Here is a 20533-nt window from a genome sequence, read left to right as displayed (position 1 = left end):
AATGACTATAATAAGTATAGTTTTCGCCATGAAAATAGCCAAAGAAGCTGGCATGGCTTTAAAAAAAAACTTCAACAAATCTCGCATTATCTTACACAGCTTTGCTTCTCTGGTAAATACAACTTGTTTCAGATATTTTTGCATGAAAACAACTAAAACAAGTAAATAATGCAAAATAAGAGATCAATTGCAGTGTGTTTACTAAAAACTGTCCCTCTTAACTGAACTCATCTCTCAGCGATCTTTGCATGTCATAATCAATTAACTTTACAGCTCTGAACTGATTGACTAATATCTTCTGCTTCGTGACTCTCTCTGCTTGTGATGCTGTCAGATGTCGGCTGGTCGTTGTCAGTCTCTCCTGTCTCCTGTGACAGAGGAGTCTGGGGAGGAGGGCACCAGCAGTGGGATCTGCTCTCCTGCTTTCTGTCGATCTCCCTCTCCTGTCACTAACACTGAAGCAGCCATTAGCAAGGTATTAGCAGTAATGTCAATATTAGGTGCTTGATCTTATTTCTAGCAGACTTTTACCCTGCTGCCTTTTTGCAATTATCAGTTTCACCTCAATTTTACTCGAAACATTTTCGAAAATGAGGTTTGGAATGGAAACCTAACATTCTGTCTACTGCATAGTGTATGCTGTATACTGCATACTATTTATGAAATAGTATGTGAAACAGCATGCAGTAATGTTTTGTATAGTAATAATGTGCTATTTTGTCAATTGTTGTGTAAAAAAAGTCTATTTAAATAATGATTCACTAAATAAATGTTAAAGGGTTAGTTCACCCAAAAATGAAATTTCTGTCATTAATTACTCACCCTCATCTCATTCCAAACCTGTAAAACCTTCTTTCATCTTCAGAACACAAATTAAGATATTTTTGATAAAATCGAAGAGGTTTTTTAATCCCATAGAAAGCAGCGTAATTACCATCATTCAAGGTCCAGAAAAGTACTAAAGACATTGTTAAAATAGTCAACGTGACTACAGTGGTTCAACCTTAATGTTATGAAGCAACGAGAATACTTTTTATGCGCAAAAACAAAACCAAAATAATGGCTATTTCTTCTCTACCCTGTCAGACTCGTTCACAGTGAATGCATTTCAGCGCTTCTGTGTTTACGTCCGAATGCCAGGCTCATGTTGCTCCTGTGTCAGCATCACACGCATGCTTTGTGGTGCTCATGTGAACAGCGTCGGCCAATACTGAGCCGGTGTTTCGGACATAAACATGGAGCCTCTGTACTGCATTCACTGCGTCAACTGCATACGAGACTGACAGGGTAGAGAAGAAATTGTTGAATAAAGTTGTTATTTTTGTAATGTTTTTGCGCACATAAAGTATTCTCGTTGCTTCATAACATTAAGGTTGAACGACTGTAGTCACATTGACTATTTTAACATTGTCTTTAGTACCTTTCTGGACCTTGAATGATAGTAATTACATTGCTTTCTATGGGGGATAAAAAAAAATAAATAAAAAAAACCTTGGATTTCATCAAAAATATATTAAATTGTGTTTTGAAGATGAACGAAGGTCTTGCAGGTTTGGAACGACATGAGGGTGAGTAATTAATGACAGAAATTCTGCTAAATTTTTAGGTGAACTAAACCTTTAAGATTGCAACTGATATCCATTCTGGTTTATTTGTCCTTCACAAAACAGAAGCAAATTGCATAATTTTGAATATTTCTATATAGTTTACTATATTTTTTTATTTATTTATTTTTTTTTTTTTTAGTACTTTAGAACTTATTTCAGTAAGTTGCTATGGCAGCATTTCTTAATTGAAGGTATTCATCTAATATTTATATTTTATTTTATTTTAGCTTGATTTAATTAAATTATTTTCAATCACTGATTTTTAATAGTTATAGTTTTAGTTAACAATAATAACATTGATGAGGTGTATATTCAGATAATTCACATAACAGTATGTGAAACATGTGCTCTGTACTGTGCTCTGGTTATATACTGCACTTTTTGGTAAATGTAGTAGGTGATTCTGGCATAACCCTGTTTGTCATTCTGAACATATGGCACAATTAATTTTAGCCTGAATCAATACATTTTAAGTCTGTGACAGACAGCAGTGCAGTGACTTTTGCAGCACATTAACATGAAGTATTTTATTTTGCATTGTTTTCTCTTGGACTGTCCTTTATGTAGATGTCCATGGGAAGGGCCACTCTCACCAGAGCTCCCATCCAGGAGCTGTACAATCCCACGCTGGAGTCTGTAGCCAGTTTAGATGATCTTCAGCGCTCGTGGGAGACCCTGAAAAATGTGGTACGTTGGTCTTTTGTGTTCAAAAGTCAGATGCACCAGTATTTAAAATCTGGTGAGCACCACAAAAAAATTTGCTCACAGACTACATCTCCCTAGAATATTTTTCACCTCATTACAACTGTATATCGGAACCACAACACTCCAGATCAGACCTCATTCAACTCTTACAAATCTGGCACACTCATCCTAATTAATCATGTATTCACTTATTATTATACATATTTATACAAGGTTTTAGTAATATTATGAGTATTTTCATTATTATTATTGACGATATTGTTATTAATAATGTTATTAATATCATAGAAACATAGAGCAGTAATAGGATGATGTTGATGGGATGATATTTTGCTTAGTATAAGGAGGGTAACGGTTTAATGAATATCTTTAATAATTTAAATAATTTAATATATATATTTAAAATATATAAATACAACTAAATCAAGTCTACACCCAACATATACCACACACGATTTTAATGCACCGAATGCTGATTTTAATGCACCACACCCTTCTTTTAATGCACCACCTCAGCTTAGGCATACATATATATACAAATAGCAATCATACTGTGAATGAGGAAAAAAAAAAAAAAAAAATGTGTGTATATATATGTATGTGTGTGTATATATATGTATGTGTGTGTGTGTATATATATATATATATATATATATATATATATATATATATAAATAAATAAACAGACATGCACACTGACACAGAAGCTAGGATAGGTGTGGTATGTGTTGGGTATGTGTCATTATTTCATTATTACATTATTATTATTACTACTGTTATTATTATTGATCTTACTGTTGCCGTCATCACAAAATATTATCATCATCACCATCTTTATTATTGCTATTATTATTATTATTATTATTGTTATTAATGTTATTATATTATTATTGATATTACTGTTGCCATCACAAAATATTATCACCATCTTTAGTATTAGTATTACTATTGATATTATTATTAATATTATTGATATAAATGTTATTATTATTATTATTGATGTTACTGTTGCCGTCAACACAAAATATTATCATCACCATCTTTAGTATTACTACTGTTATTACTATTATTATTATTACTGATATTACTGTTGCCATCATCGCAAAATATTATCATCACCATCTTTAGTATTAGTATCACTATTGTTATTATTACTACTGTTATTACTGTTGCCATCATCGCAAAATATTATCATCACCATCTTTAGTATTAGTATCACTATTGTTATTATTACTACTGTTATTACTGTTATTATTATTACTGATATTACTGTTGCCATCATCACAAAATATTATCATCACCATCTTTAGTATTAGTATCACTATTATTATTGTTATTGTTATTAATGTTATTATTATTATTATTGATATTACTATTGCCGTCAACACAAATTATCATCATCACCATCTTTAGTATTACTATTATTATTATTGTTATTATTATTATTGATATTACTGTTGCCGTCATCGCAATATATTATTATCATTATTATTATACATGCTATTGCTACATATATACTTCTACTATTACCGTTTGTCATTTCTGCTTGCTGTTACTATCATTGCTGTTTTATTGTTGTTTTTGTGTTCACCGTATGTTGAATTTTTTGCACTCCTAATAAAAAAAAAAAAAAAATCTGGTCTTTGATTTTTGATTATCTTCATGTTTACAGATAAGTGAAAAGCAGAAGACACTCTACGAGGCTTTGGAGAAGCAACAGCGCTATCAGGGATCTCTACAGTCCATCTCTTCTAAGATGGAGTCCATCGAGACCAGATTAAACGAGCCCCCTATGCATGATCTCAGTCCTGACAGACAAATGGTCCTACATCAGGTGAGCGGATTCTAGATTTGAAGTTCTGAAAGATTTTCTCTGTTGCTTTTGCTCCGGCTGTAGACTATAGGAGCTGTATAAGAATATGGCAGCAAAACAAAACCAAAACCGTCATACTGCCATATTCCTCCAGAATCAGATGGAGGAAATTATCAGACTGCAGGATGATATAGATGGACTTCAGTCCAGCTTCACAGAAGAGCTGATGTCTGATGCCGTGGACTCAGACTCAGCGGATCAGTTGGCCATGCAGTCCACACTCACTGTGCTGGCGGACAGAATGGCCACCATCCACATGAAGGCTTCAGGAAAAAGGCAACTTCTTGAGGTATACCTTGAATAATAATTTAATAATTAATTGTATTACATTTAAAAATTAATTGTATTACATTTTAACTCTTTAAAGATGCGCAGTAGATATTTATAGATGTTTATGTTGATGTGTATAGGAGCGACTGAGTGAACGTGTGGAAAAGCAGCAGCAGGCGCAGGCTTTACAGAGCTACCTGAACCAGGCAGACCAGCTGGACCAATGGCTGCAGAGCACTCGTGGTAACATCACTTCCTGCTTTCAGGACTCAGACATGGAAGAGCAACTCAAAGACTGTCAGGTTAGAGCGCCCCCTATTGCCAAGTACTAAAATATATATATATTATTTATAATTTACTTTTTAATCTAAAAAAGAAAATGTATTATTTTGTGTTACCTCACGACATTAAGGCCTGCTTTGTGTTTTTAAATTAATGTGTTTTCGTTAACCCCTAAGAGAACAGGAAGTTTTGTTATCTGTAAACAGCAGTATTAGAAGGCTTCTCAGCATTCAGATGGCTTGATTCTTAAGCGTCTGTGGCACGAGCCGTAATCAGATTATGTAAATGCCTCAGTGTAGCACCGTTCACAGTTATAATGGATCTTGAGGATATTAGAGGGTTCCTGTGTGAGGATTGGTGCTCACTGGAATTCTGTTCTGCCTCTTATTGCATATTCATGAGGGTAGCTGCAGCATTGGTGGTTACAAACTGGCAGATGTCCCGCTGTGAAACACCTTGAGTTTTTTTTAGAAGCATATGCAGTGTCTTGACACTTTGACAAGTGAATTTTTGATAAAATTTTAAGTACTTTTATGCATTCCTGTTGTTATCCTAAAGAATGCATATTTACTGGGAGCATGGCACGTGAGGGATTATGGATAATGTACAGTGCTGTAGGTGTTGGTAAGGTCCTGGAATGAGAACGGGCTGTGCAGAGCTGCAGAACCATGTTTGAGCTGGCCTCGCTTCTGTTGCTCCTGCAGAACATGCTGCTGGAAATCGAAGAGAAGGTGCTGGCTCTCTCCGAGCTCTCCAGACACAGCGAGAATCTTCTGCTGGAGGGCCGACCGGAGAACAGGGAAGACGCGGAGCAGCTCACCAGGAAATTGCGTACGCTGAAAGGCAGCCTGCTAGAGCTGCAGAGGATGCTGCAAGACAAGCAGATCAACATTCAGGTGGGACTTGACCTCTGAATCAAGGCTAGAAACTTAGACATGTTTGTTCTAGAGGGTCATTTGGGAACATTAAAAATTAAATATTACCCTTTAAAAAGTACTCAGGCTAGATGTTTAGTACTATAGTACTTTGATATATGTCAAGATAATGAATCGTGATACTTATGCATGTACCACATATAATTGTATTATATGGTACTCCAAGTTTCCTCAAGTTTCATGCCCAAAAACATTGTAATGGTACATAATAATAATAATAATAATAATAATAATACATTTTATTTGTATATCATCTTTCATAAAATGCATCTTAAAATGGTTCACAGGTAAGAATAAAAATATTTATTAAAAAAAAAAGCATAAAAGCAATAAAAACAATTTGTTTTTGTTTTTTGTTGTTGTTGTTTTTTTTTTGTTTTTTTTACCTATTTTTAAAGTTTTTAAAATAAAATAGGTATTTTACAGTCAAATAAAATCAAATTTTACATAATTACATTGCAAATAATAGATACATATATAAATTTTTCTTTTGGAGTCAAATGTGACCCAGACATGGTTTTTATAAGGTTCTCTGTCTCTTAAAGTGTTGTCTTTTATGTCCTGCAGGCGACTTTAATTTGGGAGGAATTGAGAGGCCCTGAAAGAACATGTGTAATAATATATCATATCATAGGTGTTTTGCTTGTCACATGTGCAGAATAATTCAGCAGCACTGGGTCTGAATACTACAATCTCATGCATGGCTTCCTCTTTTCCTGCTGTTATTCACAAGAATATTGCGGAATATGAGAATGAAGACTGATGATTTGATTCATGATTGGATGATCTTTTGATTTTTTTTTTTTTTTTTTTTTTTTTTTTTTTTATTGATTCAGTTCCAACCAGATAAATTTGGTATTAAAGGCTATTAAGCCACTATAAGTACTCATGTTTGCATTTTCCCTTTCCTGAAGGCTTCCCTTCAAGAACCGTCAGACTCCAGTGAATCCGACTCCAGTCTCTCCCAGAGTCCGAACATGCAGGACTGGCTGGCCCAGGCCCGCTCCACACGCAGCCTACAGCACCAGGACACCCTCCAGAAACAGAAGGTAACATTTTACAAGAATAAAACTGTTTTAAATGACGAAACAATAGATCTAGAACTATCAACATTGTGTCCTCCAGTGGGACTGAACCTGTAGTAAGTTGTTTTAAATAAGAAAGCATCTACTAAATGAGGATTGATAATATATTATGTTAATTCAGGAGCTTGAAGAGCAACTTGCAGAGCAAAAGAAGCTGTTGAAGTCTGTAGCAAGTCGTGGAGAGGAAATACTCACCCAACAAGCTTCACCCGTCAGAGCCAGGTATCATGAACCTGCATTTCTCTCTCACTGCTGCTCACTGTTTCCTATCATTTTTACCTCAAACTTTTATTGGCTCTCGCTTTACATTTCTGTCTGTCAAATCTTCTGCAGTGCGACGGAGATCCTGTCCCCCGATATAGAGCTGGATGGAGACAGTCAGGCCGTGAAAAAGCACAGGAGAAAGAGATGGGAAAGTCTTAAAAAAGATATGGCCACTAAATTACAGCTCCTCATGAACACCCTGGAGCAAGACAGCAAACAACCGGTACAATGATTACTTTACAGTCTCCACATAGCTGAAATGTAGTGTAGTTCATCAGGATTTTAAATTAAAATGCATATTTTAGGTCAGCAAATTTTAATCACCTTTCAACTTTTTTGCAGTTTGCTTAATTAGTTATAAAATGTGACATGAATGAATGTGACATGAATGAATAAAAGTGCATACATTCAATGTAATCCATTTACAGTGTATACTTGTATACAGTGAGTATACATTTACATTAATGCAATTGGCAGACGCTTTTGTCCAAAGCAACTTACATTGCATTTAAGGTATAAATTTGATTAATTCATGAATTCCTTGGAAATCAAACCTATGACCTTGGCATTCCTCTCATAAATCTAATTATCAATCTATGTTGCATACTACTATCAGTCTCTCTTTCCTTCTTTCTGTATTTGGGTTCTCAACTATCATTACATTTAAACTTTAACACTATTCTTTTTGCGGCCCGGCTGCCTTCAGGGAATACTAAAATTCTTGCGTAACTGGAGCACAGTTGTAATACTCGGAAACTCTCTCTGTTGGTGAAGTGTTTTGTGAAAGTTTTATATTTTCTAACAGTTTTACTCCAGAACTGCTTGTGTGAAGACTGCCGCCCCGGTTTATAAGAGAGAGACTCGCGTCCAGGACAAGTCCAGCCTCATGTCCCTGCACAATGGATTCAGTCAGACAATAAAGGAAATGACCCCTCAGGTAGCATCATTATTATAAATCAGTTCTGGCTCTTTAATGCATACAGTTGTGACAGTTGTAACAACACAGTAAGTTCCTTAACAGCCTACACTTAGGCTAAAGAACTGTATTACTTGCTATTATAAACATTTACACCCCTTAGCCATGGTAAAATCACTAAAATGCACAACCTATTGCTTAACTTAACAGCTTATTATATTAACATGTGCGTTGTTGGTGTCCTGGTAAACAGTGTATAATGTGTGATTGTTTCTACAGGCCACAGAGCGGGAGGTCATTCTGATGGAGCAGCAGCTTTATTCAGCAGTCACAGCCACTTCCTCTTGGGTGGATGATGTGGAGAACACACTGTTTTCTGGCCCTGCGCTGCTGACGGAGAACGCTGAGACACAACTGTCCACATATGAGGTCTGAACTGGCGGCAAATTTTGCTAGCTAATATCTAATTCCTATGAGTCATCATATTCGCCCACATTCAGTTCTCCAGATGTTTGTTTCTTATTAAAGACATTTTACACTAAACAATATAATATTATATAGCCTCATATATGTGACTTCTGGACAATAATGTAAACCTAAGAAACTTAAATTACTTTTAAAAATACATTTTAAATTATTAAAACTATTATTTATATTATTAAAGAATGTTTATGTTTTATATTATTTTAATAAAAAACAAAACTTTTTAATTAGAGATAAAATACAGGCTATTGCACCCTGTATGTTTATATAAATGTTAAAGCACTTAAGCATTCCTAATAATGAGTATTATTTTAGTATTATTTATAATCTTTTATGGTGGTTATAAGTTTATAAACTCTTTCCCTGCCAGCGTTTTTTTTAATTATTATTATTTAAAATTGCCAGCGCCAGCATTTTTGATAATTTTCACAAAATTTCATGGCCATCAGAATATTTTAAACATACAATATATATCAAAAGAAATAACAGAGCCTCTGCTTAAAAAAAATTATTCTAGCTTTTAGTGTTACCACGTCGATGAAATTGAAACTGAAATTTTAAAAATGTGACGCTTTGAGCGCTGTTGAGCAGATTTGTAAACACCTCTGATTGGCCATTGTGTTCACGCGCTCAACATATATGTCTGTGATTGGCTACAACGATCAACGCACGAGAGCGTTTGAAAGCACACGGAAGTGTTTAAAAGCGTTTTGAAAGCGGGAGCGTTTGAAAGCAGGCGTCTATCAGCGGACCGGTCCAAGTCAGTACTGAAATTTTAAAAATGTGATGCTTTGAAGCGTTGATCATTGTAGCCTATCACAGACATATCTGATGAGAGCATAAACACAGTGGCCAATCAGAGGTGTTTACGAATCCGCTCAAGAGTGCTCAAAGCATCACATTTTTAAAATTTCAGTACCGACTTGATATCGAATTTGGTACTTTTGAAAACACTACTAGCTACATGCATTCTTTTATCAACACTTGAATGTAAGTTTCGTAAAAAAAAAAAAGCAACATTTTGAACAAAAAAGCTAAGAAAAACACCTTTTTTTGTCAAAGACTTCATCTGGATCAGATTCAGAACGACGATCAAAGTAGAGTAGAGTAGGTCACATCCATCAACACCCCCAAAGCTTGAACGGTTCTGTACCTATTCATGGGTCACTAATGCGTAAGCATTAACAGTGCGTAATACTGCCAATAGTGAGAAGTAATACTATAGATAGAGCTGTAGAATTAAATTAAACACATTTATAAATATCTTACCTATATTTTTACTTGCCTCGCAGACATTGGGAAAAGAAGTGACGGAGGTGACCAGGGAGGTCAGCCACAGCCAGGGCCTGATCGGCGACTCTGTGGGTCTATCTGAGGAAGAGCAGACCCTGATGAAGGACACTCTCGACTGTCTGTCTCGACGCCTGGGAGCCCTGGACTCAGCTCTGGACCACCGCTGTGACACCATGCGGAGCAGAATGCGGGAGCTCACGGCTTTCCAGGTGGGAATCCGGCTTGATGGGCACCATTCAGTTCTGTATTTTAATTCAGCACTGCAACATCATCTTAGTTCCTGTTTCTTTTCAGACGGAGTTGCAGCAGCTCTTTACAGCAATTAGTGAAAGCAAGTTCCAGGTTATCCAGAAAATGGCAGGAGTTCTTGACCACACAACAACTAAACAGCTTGAAGTAAGAAAAACTGTTCATATTTGATTATTAACAAAGTTCCTTTAAGGCAAGTCGGTAACACTTTATAATAACTTTCATTAATAAATTAAATTAAATAAATTAAAAAAAATAACAACACATTATATAATGCTTAATGGATCATCAGTTAATGTATATTCAAATAGCTAGAAATATGAGATAATGTGCTTGTTAATGTTTACTATATCATTAAACTTTCAATTCATGTAATCATCCACTTCTTAAAAATCTACAAATGATTTTAACAGATGTTATACACTGATTAAAAGCTTATTTGTTAATGTACATTTGAATGCTAACAAATGTCATTAAACTTCAGTTCATATATTACCTAATGCACTTTTTTACATTTACAAATGTAGAAATGCAAAAAGGTGTTTGGTAGCTATGAGGGATCCAGATATTCAACAGAAAATTGAACAATATAACAATGACTGATCCCACTTTATATTAGGTGTCTTTGACTACTATGTACTTGTGTCCAAAAAATAAAAAATTGTTAGGTACAATGTACTTATTGTGTTCATGTTCTATTGCAAAACACTTTTGCTGCTATTGAGGTGGGAACTGAGTAAGGTTAGAGACAGGTTTGGTGATATGGGTAGGTTTAAGTGTTGGTTAAAGGGTCAACAGTGTACAGGGGTCAATTTGATTACTGTAAGGGAACACTGTTCAAATTGATTGTATTCCATTGTTTTGATAAATGAACAATGAAGTATTTTCTTGAAAAATGTATTTGTTTTTTCCTGTTGATGTATGTTTCAAGGAATATCCTTTAATTAAGGAAATAGTAGACTAAGTGTTGAAGTAGTGCAAACATGTTTTGCATCCAAATTACAATTATGTGTTGTTGTCTTTAGCAAGCATTTAGGGATAGTTCACAAAAAAATGAAAATCTTGTCCTCATTTACTCACCCTCGAGTTGTTCCATACCTGTATGAGTTTATTTCTTCTGCTGAACACAAAAGAAGATATTTTGAAGAATGACTGTAGCCAAAGTTAATTAATGCATTGGATTAACAGTGAATTTAGTTTTATATCAGTTTACATTATTTTAGTATTATTTATATATTATAGTATTCATTCATATTTTGAATTAGCATTTTTATTTTTCCATTTTTAATTTTAATTTTAGTTTAAGTTATGGTCATTTTGTAATGTGCTGTTGTCATTTTTTTTTTTTTTTTTTAATTCAGCTTTATTTTTATTGTTTTAGTAATTTACTGTTGAAGTAATTTTAGTACCTCAAAACTTATTTCAACATTCAGTTTTTCATCTAATTTTTATACAAAAATTATTTAAATAGTTTGTTTTAGCTAACAAAAACAACACATTAGTACAGTTATCGCTGTGAACTCGTGTCATCGCTGTGTCACTTTTATTTTGACAGACTATTGCAGAGGTAGAAGAGACACTGAAAGACTTTGAGCACAGAATAACAGAGCTGAAAGCCAGAGGGGCGGAGCTACACCCGGACCAGTTCTCCACCAATGAGCTGCTAAAGCTACAGGTACAGGACCAATCATTGGCATCAACATGGGTGAAACAATCACTTTTACTATTACATGCACTTTTGTGCACTATTTTATTATAAAAAAGAGAATCAGACAATATAGCTCTAAAATATAGTGGTTAAGACCTCAAATACCTGGGTCTTCTCAAAGTTATCCATGTGTCTGCCGGACAGGATGCTTATGAGGAGCTGGTAATGACGGTGGGCTCTCGACGGAGCGGGCTAAACCAGAATATGGCACTAAAGAATCAGTATGAACGAGTTCTTCAAGATCTAATTGATCTGGTGGACACAGCCCAGGACAAGATGACCGCTGGCCAGAAGATGATTGCCAGCTCAGTAGAGGATGTCCACAACCTTCTAGACAAACACAAGGTACACCAAACTTAACTATGTCTTATTTGTGTTAAAAATGTATGCAACATTGCTTCATTACATGTGCCCAAATGTTTCATTTCCAGGAATTTTTCCAAGGCTTAGAGTGGCACATGGTCCTCACCGAGACATTCTACAAGAAAACTAGTGCCTTTGTTTTGCCACGTGAGCGTCAGACTCTGGAGGAGACGCTAGCTCGCGCTCAGGATGTGCTTAAGCAAGCGCACAAAAAAGGAGTTGAGCTTGAGTGCATCTCAGAGGTAACATGATTTTAATTTATACACACTATTGTTCAAAAGTTTGGGGCCAGTAAGATTTCTCAAATAAGACAAAAGTGACAGTAAAGACATTTTCAATGTTACAAAAGACTTCTATTTTAAATAAATGCTGTTTTTTTTACTTTCTCTTCATCAAAGAATTAATAGAATTCTCATGGTTTCCACCAAAATATTAAGCAGCATAATTGTTTTCAACACTGATAATAATAAGAAATGTTTCTTGAGCAGCAAAATCAACATATGACATACATATCTGTTTGTATGTTTGTGACTTTATCAGACATGGAGTCGTCTAGTCTTGGACTATAAGACCCTGTACCGTTTGCTTGAGACTGTGGAGGGCAGTCTGCCGAGCGTCGGCCTGGTGGAGGAGACAGAGGAGAGACTGAATGAAAGAATAGAGCTCTATCAGGTACATAATAAAGTAAATACCTTCAGGCATGTTAAAATGAGATGTCTGGAGTAACTTGCCAACATGGGTATGACTGGTATATTAGGATAGATTATCTAATAATACCAGACTAACTGTATATGATCGACTTTCCAATCTGATCTTCCATTATCTTCACCTAAGGCCCTGAAGGCGAGTCTGATGGAGCACCAACACAAGCTGCATCAGGTGCTGGAGGACGGGAAGCATCTTCTGTCAGCTGTGAGCTGCTCCAGCCTGGAGAACCAGCTCACTCTTTTGGGCGAGCACTGGCTCAACAACACCACCAAAATCAACAAAGAGCTACAGAACCTGGACTCCATCCTGAAGCACTCAACTAGGTCAGGAGCTAAGTTTTAGATTGAAATTCATTGTTTTATTGATTTTATTCCATAATCTTCATGGTGATATGTGCTTGTTGTTTGTCACAGGTATAAGCGTGAGTCTGCTGAACTGAGTCACTGGCTACAGGAAGCTCTGGAACGCTTGGAGTTCTGGAACACGCAGACTGTTGCTGGTCCTCAGGAACTGGAGACTGTTAAAGACCAGCTGTCTGCTTTTCTGGTTAGTCAGGCTGTCTTAATGTTAAGAAATCACAAACATGGGATGTTGATGCATTTGGTCAACCAATTTCACCAGAAGAACCATACTGTGGCTCACAGAATGCTGATGATTTAGTTTTTTTGGTTTGTTTTGTTTTATTTTATTTTTTATTTACTTTATTTTATTATTTTTTGTGCATAATTATTTAGATCCTTGCATGTCAATAAGGAAGTAATTCTAAAAACTATAAAATACAGGCAGTTCCATCTGTGGTCTTTTGTTCTGTTCAGGAGTTCAGTAAGGAGGTGGAGACTCGCTCTAGTCTAAAGGCCTCAGTGCTGAACGAGGGAAACCAGCTGCTCAGACTGAAGAAGATGGACACTGCGACTCTGCGGTCTGAACTCGCCCGTCTAGACTCTCAGTGGTCCGAACTACTTGCCCGTATTCCCATAGTTCAAGAGAAACTCCACCAGGTACAGACCAGCACTTCTGAGTATGCCGCTCTCTAAACAGGCTAATCTGCTCCAACAAATAGGATTAGTTTCATTTCTGAGGTTTCTAGTTCCTGTCTGATCTTTCTTAGTTTATTGTCTTTTAAAGATATATTGTTCATTTGTTTTAGTCTCAGATGGATAAGCTGGCATCCCGTCATGCTATTGCTGAGCTTGTGAACTGGATTTCATTGATGGAGAGAGTGATAGGAGAGGATGAGGAAAATCTCAAAGGGGCTGTTGGGTCAAAGGTCATCCAGGAGTACCTGCAGCGATACAAGGTGACATAATTTTTCTGTTTTACCCCTGTTAGAGTCAACAAATGGCCCTTCATGTATAAGTGGGTGATTCTCTTCTAAATTACTGCTATTTGGACTGGATTTTATGGCGATAGTCAGAAGTATATCTACATAAGACTAATTACTATGAATGTATGTTTGTGTGGAGTGCCTGTTTTTATGTGCTGACTATTTTCTCTGTGTTGTTTTACTCTACTTCCTGTAGGGCTTCAGAGTGGACGTCAACTGCAAACAGCTCACTGTGGACTTTGTAAATCAGTCAGTACTCCAGATTAGCGGTGCGGACGTGGAGAGCAAACGCAGTGATAAGACTGATTTCGCTGAGAAACTGGGTGCCATGAACTGCCGCTGGCAGATACTGCAGACACACATTACAGAGAGAGTAAGACTTCAGATCGTACTTCTGCAATTCTCAAACAGACTTTTTGTAGATAATTTTATTCTGAAATATTAATTTTTTAAGAAATTTAAGATTACAATTTTAAAATCTCTCATTGCACTGATTAAATGTTAAATGTTTGCAATTGAGAATCGCCCTTAAAAAAAGATTTTGTAGCAGTATGACGACACAGGAATGGTTAGAAATGGCATTACCATTTTTATGTGCCATGGTATTTACACGACATGTTACTCTAAGGTACTTCGAAGAATATTAACAAAAATATTAATGGCTTTATGATGGTACACATCCATAAAATATATTAAAACAATATTAATAGAGCAGTGGTTCTCAATCTTTTTTACTTGAAGGCCCTCACCAACACAATATCTGAAGGCCCCCTATATAATATTGTTAACAGAATCAATAATAGGTAGTTGGTAAATTAATAGGTAATACATAAATAGGTAAGTTGATAAGTAAATAATTTACCTATTAAATAATTTATTGTCAGGTTAATACAGTTCATTGTGATTCTATAAGTTTCAAGAACAATAGTTATTGAGGGATGAAAATATAGGATTTTAGTTTACATCTTGATTTAGTTTTTTATTTAGCATTTTAGTTAAGTTATATAATTTATTAATTATCACTCATATACATATAATATATATACACTGATTTATAATTTACTGTTTTTGTTACTGTTTGGTATATAATGATTGTACTATAAAATAGAATGAATGTGTCATTTGTTACATTTAATTTTTGTTGCTTTAGGTGCAATATCTGGAAGGCTTGTTGGCACACTGGGTTGAATATGAGGGTAAAGTTCAGGGTCTTCAGGCATGGCTGAACGCTCAGGAGGAGAGACTCAAGAGAAAACACAGGATTGAGAATTTATCCTCCGTACAGAACGCACTCAAAGACTGTCAGGTTTGTCTATTTGACCAGACACATAGTCTTATTTTATTCAACATGACCTCTGTGAGGTGGCTTTCCCCACCACCGGAATACAATTTTTTTTATTTGATCTCACATGTAACAGGAAATGGAGGAGATGGTGAAGGAGAAGGAGAGAGAGCTGGAGAGAGTGGAGGAACAAGCCTGTGCCCTTGTCCAAAACAAGACAGACGAGGCTTGTGCTGTTGTCATGGAGTCTCTACAAGCCCTGAATAACACATGGGCCAATCTGGACCACCTGGTATTATTATATATTTATTTGTATTTCATTTTAATTAGACCATAATTTAATGGTTAAAATGAAGAAAATTAAGGTTTTGAACCGAAATTTATTGATGTATTTATGTTTTTGTTTGTCTCAGATCGGGCAGCTCAAGATCAGCCTGAAGTCTGTCCAGGACAAGTGGAGTCAGTACAAACAAGCGTCTGAAGAGATCAACGGCTACCTGACGGAGGGACGCTACTCTGTGTCCCGCTACCGTCTGCTTACAGGATCTCTGGAGGCTTCACGACTGCAGGTGGAGAGTCTACAGGTAAGTCAAGTTCCTGTTCATCTATTACTCTGCAAATTATCAATTTGAAATGGAAAAATGACACCTATTCTTTATTCTGATATCCTTAGAACCTGCAGGAGGAGCTTGAGAAACAAGAGAGCAGCCTGAGAAAGTTCGGATCAATTACACATCAGCTTCTGGAGGAATGTCACCCGTCTGTGTCTGACACTCTCAATAACACACTAAAAGACATCAACGCCAGGTGCATGTGGTGCTAAATTTGATGCCTCTTTAGTGTCCTTTCTATTCTTTCTATCAGTACAATAACAACCCATTTGCTTATCCATATAGATAGAGTGCTGCTCAAAAGTTTGAAATTATTCATATTTTTTTATTGTTTTTGAAAGAAGTCTCACTAAGGCTGCATTTATTTGATCTAAAATACAGTAAAAACAGTATTATTACTATTTTCTGTCAGTTTTGTTCAATTTAATGCATTGTTGCTGAATGAACCTATTCATTTTTTTTTTTAAACAACTAACCTATAAAAAAATTATGTTTTTTAACTTTTTTTACATTGAAGGCATGTATTTACTAATTATTAATGATTCTTGACAAACTAACAAAAAAGTACCAAAAGGTGCAATGACAATTCAAATTGTTTTTTGGACATTAATCATGGTAGTACTATGATATTTTTGGAAGTATCTTGGAGAAACATGTACATAGCATGGTAAAATAATATGGTAATCTTTAAGTGAAGTTGAACCTGTAATGTCAATGTCTTATGCATTTGTGTTTTGTGGTATTCAGATGGAATAGTCTACAGGAGGAGATTGTGGAGCGTCTGAAGAGCAGTAAGGGTCTCCTGCAGCTGTGGCAGAGCTATAAGGACCTTTATGGACAGAGCTGCTCCAGCGTCCAGACACTCGAGGAGAGAGCAAACCAGATGCTCAAGACAGCCAGCCACAAAGACATCACTGAGGAGGAAGTGTCCACCTGGATTCAAGATTGTTCTGTGAGTGAAACTCAGATTGTCTGTCTGTGTGTGCACGTAAATATGGTTATGTGGTTGCGCTTCACAATAAGGTTTCATTTGTTAACATTAACTAAGACTTATAATAAGACATGAACAATACTTTTACATTATTATTCTACAGCATTGCATTATACGTTTTAGAGGGATAACAACTACTTCTGTTAAGTTTTATGTTTTATATTCACCCTCATTAAGAATGTAGAATCCATTTCAAGTTGTATTTCCTCTCATCCCATGTTCCCTCAGGAGCTGCTGCACTCTCAGGCTCCTGTCCAGGCATCTCTGCAGGTTTTATTGGAGCTGGGAGAGCAGCTCAAACAGCAGGTAGACACATCGGCTGTGGCCTCCATCCAGTCTGACCATCTGACTCTCACCCAACGCCTCAGTGCCGTGGAGCAGAGCTTGAGCAGACAGCAGGTTGCGCTGCAGGTGAGTGGAGATAATTTTACTTTATTTTATTTGTTTAGTTAACAGGGACATTGCACATTAATAAAACATTTCTGTAAATGCACCAGAATTAGCCGAAGGCTATTTTTCATCTGTATTCCCTGGACAGAATGTTACAAGTCACCCTAGAAAGAAATATATGGTTAAAATACATAACACACTACATAAAAACCATTTCTCAATATAAACAACTCAATAAAATAAAATACAAAACAATTGCTGGACAGCCAGCAGGTGTAAATTCTAATGTTGACAGAGCTGATTATTAATAAATAAATAATCAGAAATACCAAAGCGGTTCATTGCTGTATGAGAGTGTTTTAGTGTCTGGTACTGAGGGTTTTTTATTTCCCAGGCTGGAGTTCGGGACTATGAGAAGTTTAACGAACAGTTGGACTCTTTGTCCCGCTGGATTGTGGAAGCTGAGGAGGTTCTGAAAGACCAGGATCCCAACGGTTCCTCTGACCAGTCACTGATCTGGAACCGCATGGAGGAACTCAAGGTATGCAAACCTGAATGGACAAATTATGCTGAGATAGGAATTTTTTTAATGCTAATATGTAGAAATCAGGGTAGTGTTTTTATTGTTAATTAAAACTATTAAAATTGTTTTTGTTAATTGAAATAAACCTGAAATAAAATGTTTTTTTTTTTTTTTTGCAGAAACAAATGCTGAAGTTCAGCAGTATGTCTCCTGATCTGGAGAGGCTGAATGAACTGGGTTACAGACTCCCTCTCAACGACTCCGAGATCAAACGCATGCAGAACCTTAACAGGATCTGGTCCACCACCTCAGCTCAGACCACTGAGAGATTCAGGTTAGCTCCAGCTAATTATGAAGAATATTTCATTCTCTTAACCCTTTCTTAACCCTGTAAATCCTGACAATTGAAATAATAGTCAGAAAAATGTTTTTTTTTTTTTTTTTTTAAATGAAACACTTTATTGAAGCTTTTGACAAGCTCTAAAAAAAAATCTGACCAAAAAGTAATGAAATTCTGAAGCTCTGTAGTTTTTATTGTGGGGGGCAAAACATATAATGCAATGCAATACAACGATGATTGAGAGATTAGCAAATAAATGTTCCTCAAAAGTCTAATAATGATTGTTTTGTTTTGTTTTTTAAATGATATAAGCCTAAGTTGATTAAGTCCAGTAAATGTTCTTAAAATACTGCCAACAATATAAAAGTTATTCTTACATTTACTTTATAAAAATCAGTAAATATTTCACAGCAAAAAGACATGTATCACGACCTGAAAGTGGGTGTTTTTACTTTCTAAAAAAGTATATACTATCAATCATGTTTTGATCATGTTTATTATTTAGTGGCCTTAGAAATGTGTGTATTAAAGGGTTAGTTCACCCAAAAATGAAATTTATGTAATTAAGTACTCACCCTTGTGTCGTACCACACCCGTAAGACCTTCTTTCATCTTCACACAAATTAAGATATTTTTCTGTCATTCAAGTTTCAGAAAGGTATTAAAGACATACTAAAGTAGTCAACGTGACTACAGTGGTTCAAACTTAATGTTATGAAGTGACGGGAATACTTTTTGTGCACAAAAAAATAAAAAATAATTTTTTATAAAATAACTTTATTCAACAATTTCCTCTCTACCCTGTCAGACTAGTATGCAGTGAATGCAGTTCAGCGCTTCCGTGTTGGCCGGCTCCAAAATCAGCATTACACGCATGCGATGTGGTGCTCATGTAAACAGCCTCACTCAATACTGAGCCGGCGTTCGGACGTAAACACGGAAGCGCTGAACTGCGTTATTTTTGTTTTGTTTTTGCGCACAAAAAGTAATCTCGTCACTTCATAACATTAAGGTTGAACCACTGTAGTCACGTTGACTAATTTAACAATGTCTTACTACTTCTCTGGACCTTGAAGGACGGTAATTACGTTGCTTTCTATGAGGGATAAAAAACCCTTGGATTTCATCAAAAATATCTTAATTTGTGTTCGGAAGATGAACGAAGGTCTTACGGTTTGGAACAACATGAGGGTGAGTAATTACTGACATAAATTTCATTTTTGGGTAAACTAACCCTTTAGACTTTTTTTGGAGTTAAATCCCCATCTTTATGTAAAGGCCTTTATGGGAATATACAATATACTGTAGTAGATATTAGGGAAAGACCTGGCAACCTACCCTGGAAAAAAAATCATTCCCAGGAAAATTCATAGACAGTCTCTCGTGTATGAGATGGCCCATATAATCACTAAGAGTCAGATACGACTGAAATGGTGAATGAATGAAATAGTAGATATTGTCAAGTGTCTGTTTACCTTCTAAAGTATGTGAATTCTCTTCTCAGTAAACTTCAGGCCCTCATACTACAGCAGCAGACATTTCTGGAGAAGTGTGAGACGTGGATGGAGTTCCTGGTGCAAACGGAAGAGAAACTTGCAGTGGAGATTTCTGGAAACTTCCAGAGCCTGATGGAGCAGCAGAGAGCTCATGAGGTGAGCTGTGTGTGACAGGAGACATTTAGGTGTCAATCACGCAATTCAAATCTTGTCTAGATACTAATAAATGACCAATGTGAATAAACAAAGCTGTATTTGTCTGTTACAGCTGTTTCAGGCAGAGATGTTCAGCAGACAGCAGATCCTTCACTCCATCATCAGCGATGGACAGCGAATGCTGGAGCAGGGACAGGTGGACGACAGGTGAGGGACATCATCATCCGATATGTGCTTATACAAGATATCAGCATACTTCATAATATGTGCTTATATTTGAAACTCATGGTGACCGTGTTTCCAGAGATGAGTTCAAGCTGAAGCTAGCTCTGCTCAGTAACCAGTGGCAGGGGGTGGTGAGACGCGCACAGCAGCGGCGGGGCATCATAGACAGTCTCCTGCGTCAGTGGCAGCGCTACAGGGAGATGGGGGAGAAACTTCGGAAATGGTTGATGGAAGTGTCTCGTCAGGCCGAGACCCTGCAGGCAGGCGCACCTGTCCCACTACAGCAGGCACGAGCCATGCTGGACGCAGTTCAGGTAAATATCCTTGGACCTCTGAGAACCTCATATGTAACCTCCACACCACACAACTAGCACTTTTTTTTATATAAAAATAAATAAATAAAATAATAATAATTTTATATACTAACACGTACTACTATTTTTTCCTTGGAAAA

At 36.2% G+C, this 20533-nt stretch overlaps 1 protein-coding gene across 12 annotated transcripts in view; it reads left to right on the top strand.

Annotated features, from left to right (window-relative positions):
- The window catches only part of syne1b (spectrin repeat containing, nuclear envelope 1b), a 121011-nt gene that overhangs the window by 79466 nt on the left and 21012 nt on the right, over positions 1 to 20533 (top strand). For 11 of the 12 annotated variants that reach the window (XM_051867412.1, XM_051867421.1, XM_051867422.1 and 8 more), the window contains 33 exons: positions 335 to 475; positions 2175 to 2294; positions 3985 to 4146; positions 4280 to 4474; positions 4596 to 4757; positions 5442 to 5633; positions 6587 to 6721; positions 6879 to 6979; positions 7091 to 7244; positions 7827 to 7958; positions 8217 to 8366; positions 9713 to 9922; positions 10008 to 10109; positions 11518 to 11637; positions 11815 to 12015; positions 12102 to 12275; positions 12574 to 12705; positions 12868 to 13064; positions 13155 to 13287; positions 13557 to 13739; positions 13889 to 14038; positions 14262 to 14438; positions 15216 to 15371; positions 15484 to 15639; positions 15761 to 15931; positions 16021 to 16154; positions 16706 to 16910; positions 17178 to 17360; positions 17734 to 17880; positions 18042 to 18196; positions 19707 to 19854; positions 19967 to 20061; positions 20159 to 20393. In XM_051867412.1, the coding sequence (XP_051723372.1) occupies positions 335 to 475; positions 2175 to 2294; positions 3985 to 4146; positions 4280 to 4474; positions 4596 to 4757; positions 5442 to 5633; positions 6587 to 6721; positions 6879 to 6979; positions 7091 to 7244; positions 7827 to 7958; positions 8217 to 8366; positions 9713 to 9922; positions 10008 to 10109; positions 11518 to 11637; positions 11815 to 12015; positions 12102 to 12275; positions 12574 to 12705; positions 12868 to 13064; positions 13155 to 13287; positions 13557 to 13739; positions 13889 to 14038; positions 14262 to 14438; positions 15216 to 15371; positions 15484 to 15639; positions 15761 to 15931; positions 16021 to 16154; positions 16706 to 16910; positions 17178 to 17360; positions 17734 to 17880; positions 18042 to 18196; positions 19707 to 19854; positions 19967 to 20061; positions 20159 to 20393 (5208 nt within the window). The remainder of the gene's footprint in view (positions 1 to 334; positions 476 to 2174; positions 2295 to 3984; positions 4147 to 4279; positions 4475 to 4595; positions 4758 to 5441; positions 5634 to 6586; positions 6722 to 6878; positions 6980 to 7090; positions 7245 to 7826; positions 7959 to 8216; positions 8367 to 9712; positions 9923 to 10007; positions 10110 to 11517; positions 11638 to 11814; positions 12016 to 12101; positions 12276 to 12573; positions 12706 to 12867; positions 13065 to 13154; positions 13288 to 13556; positions 13740 to 13888; positions 14039 to 14261; positions 14439 to 15215; positions 15372 to 15483; positions 15640 to 15760; positions 15932 to 16020; positions 16155 to 16705; positions 16911 to 17177; positions 17361 to 17733; positions 17881 to 18041; positions 18197 to 19706; positions 19855 to 19966; positions 20062 to 20158; positions 20394 to 20533) is intronic. The other variant, XM_051867417.1, reaches the window with a different exon arrangement.

This window comes from Ctenopharyngodon idella, chromosome 17, assembly GCF_019924925.1.
Source record: "Ctenopharyngodon idella isolate HZGC_01 chromosome 17, HZGC01, whole genome shotgun sequence".
Classification (NCBI taxonomy): Eukaryota; Metazoa; Chordata; class Actinopteri; order Cypriniformes; family Xenocyprididae; genus Ctenopharyngodon; species Ctenopharyngodon idella.
The sequence above is the reverse complement of the archived record's forward strand: the minus strand, read 5'-3'. Positions and strand labels throughout refer to the sequence as shown.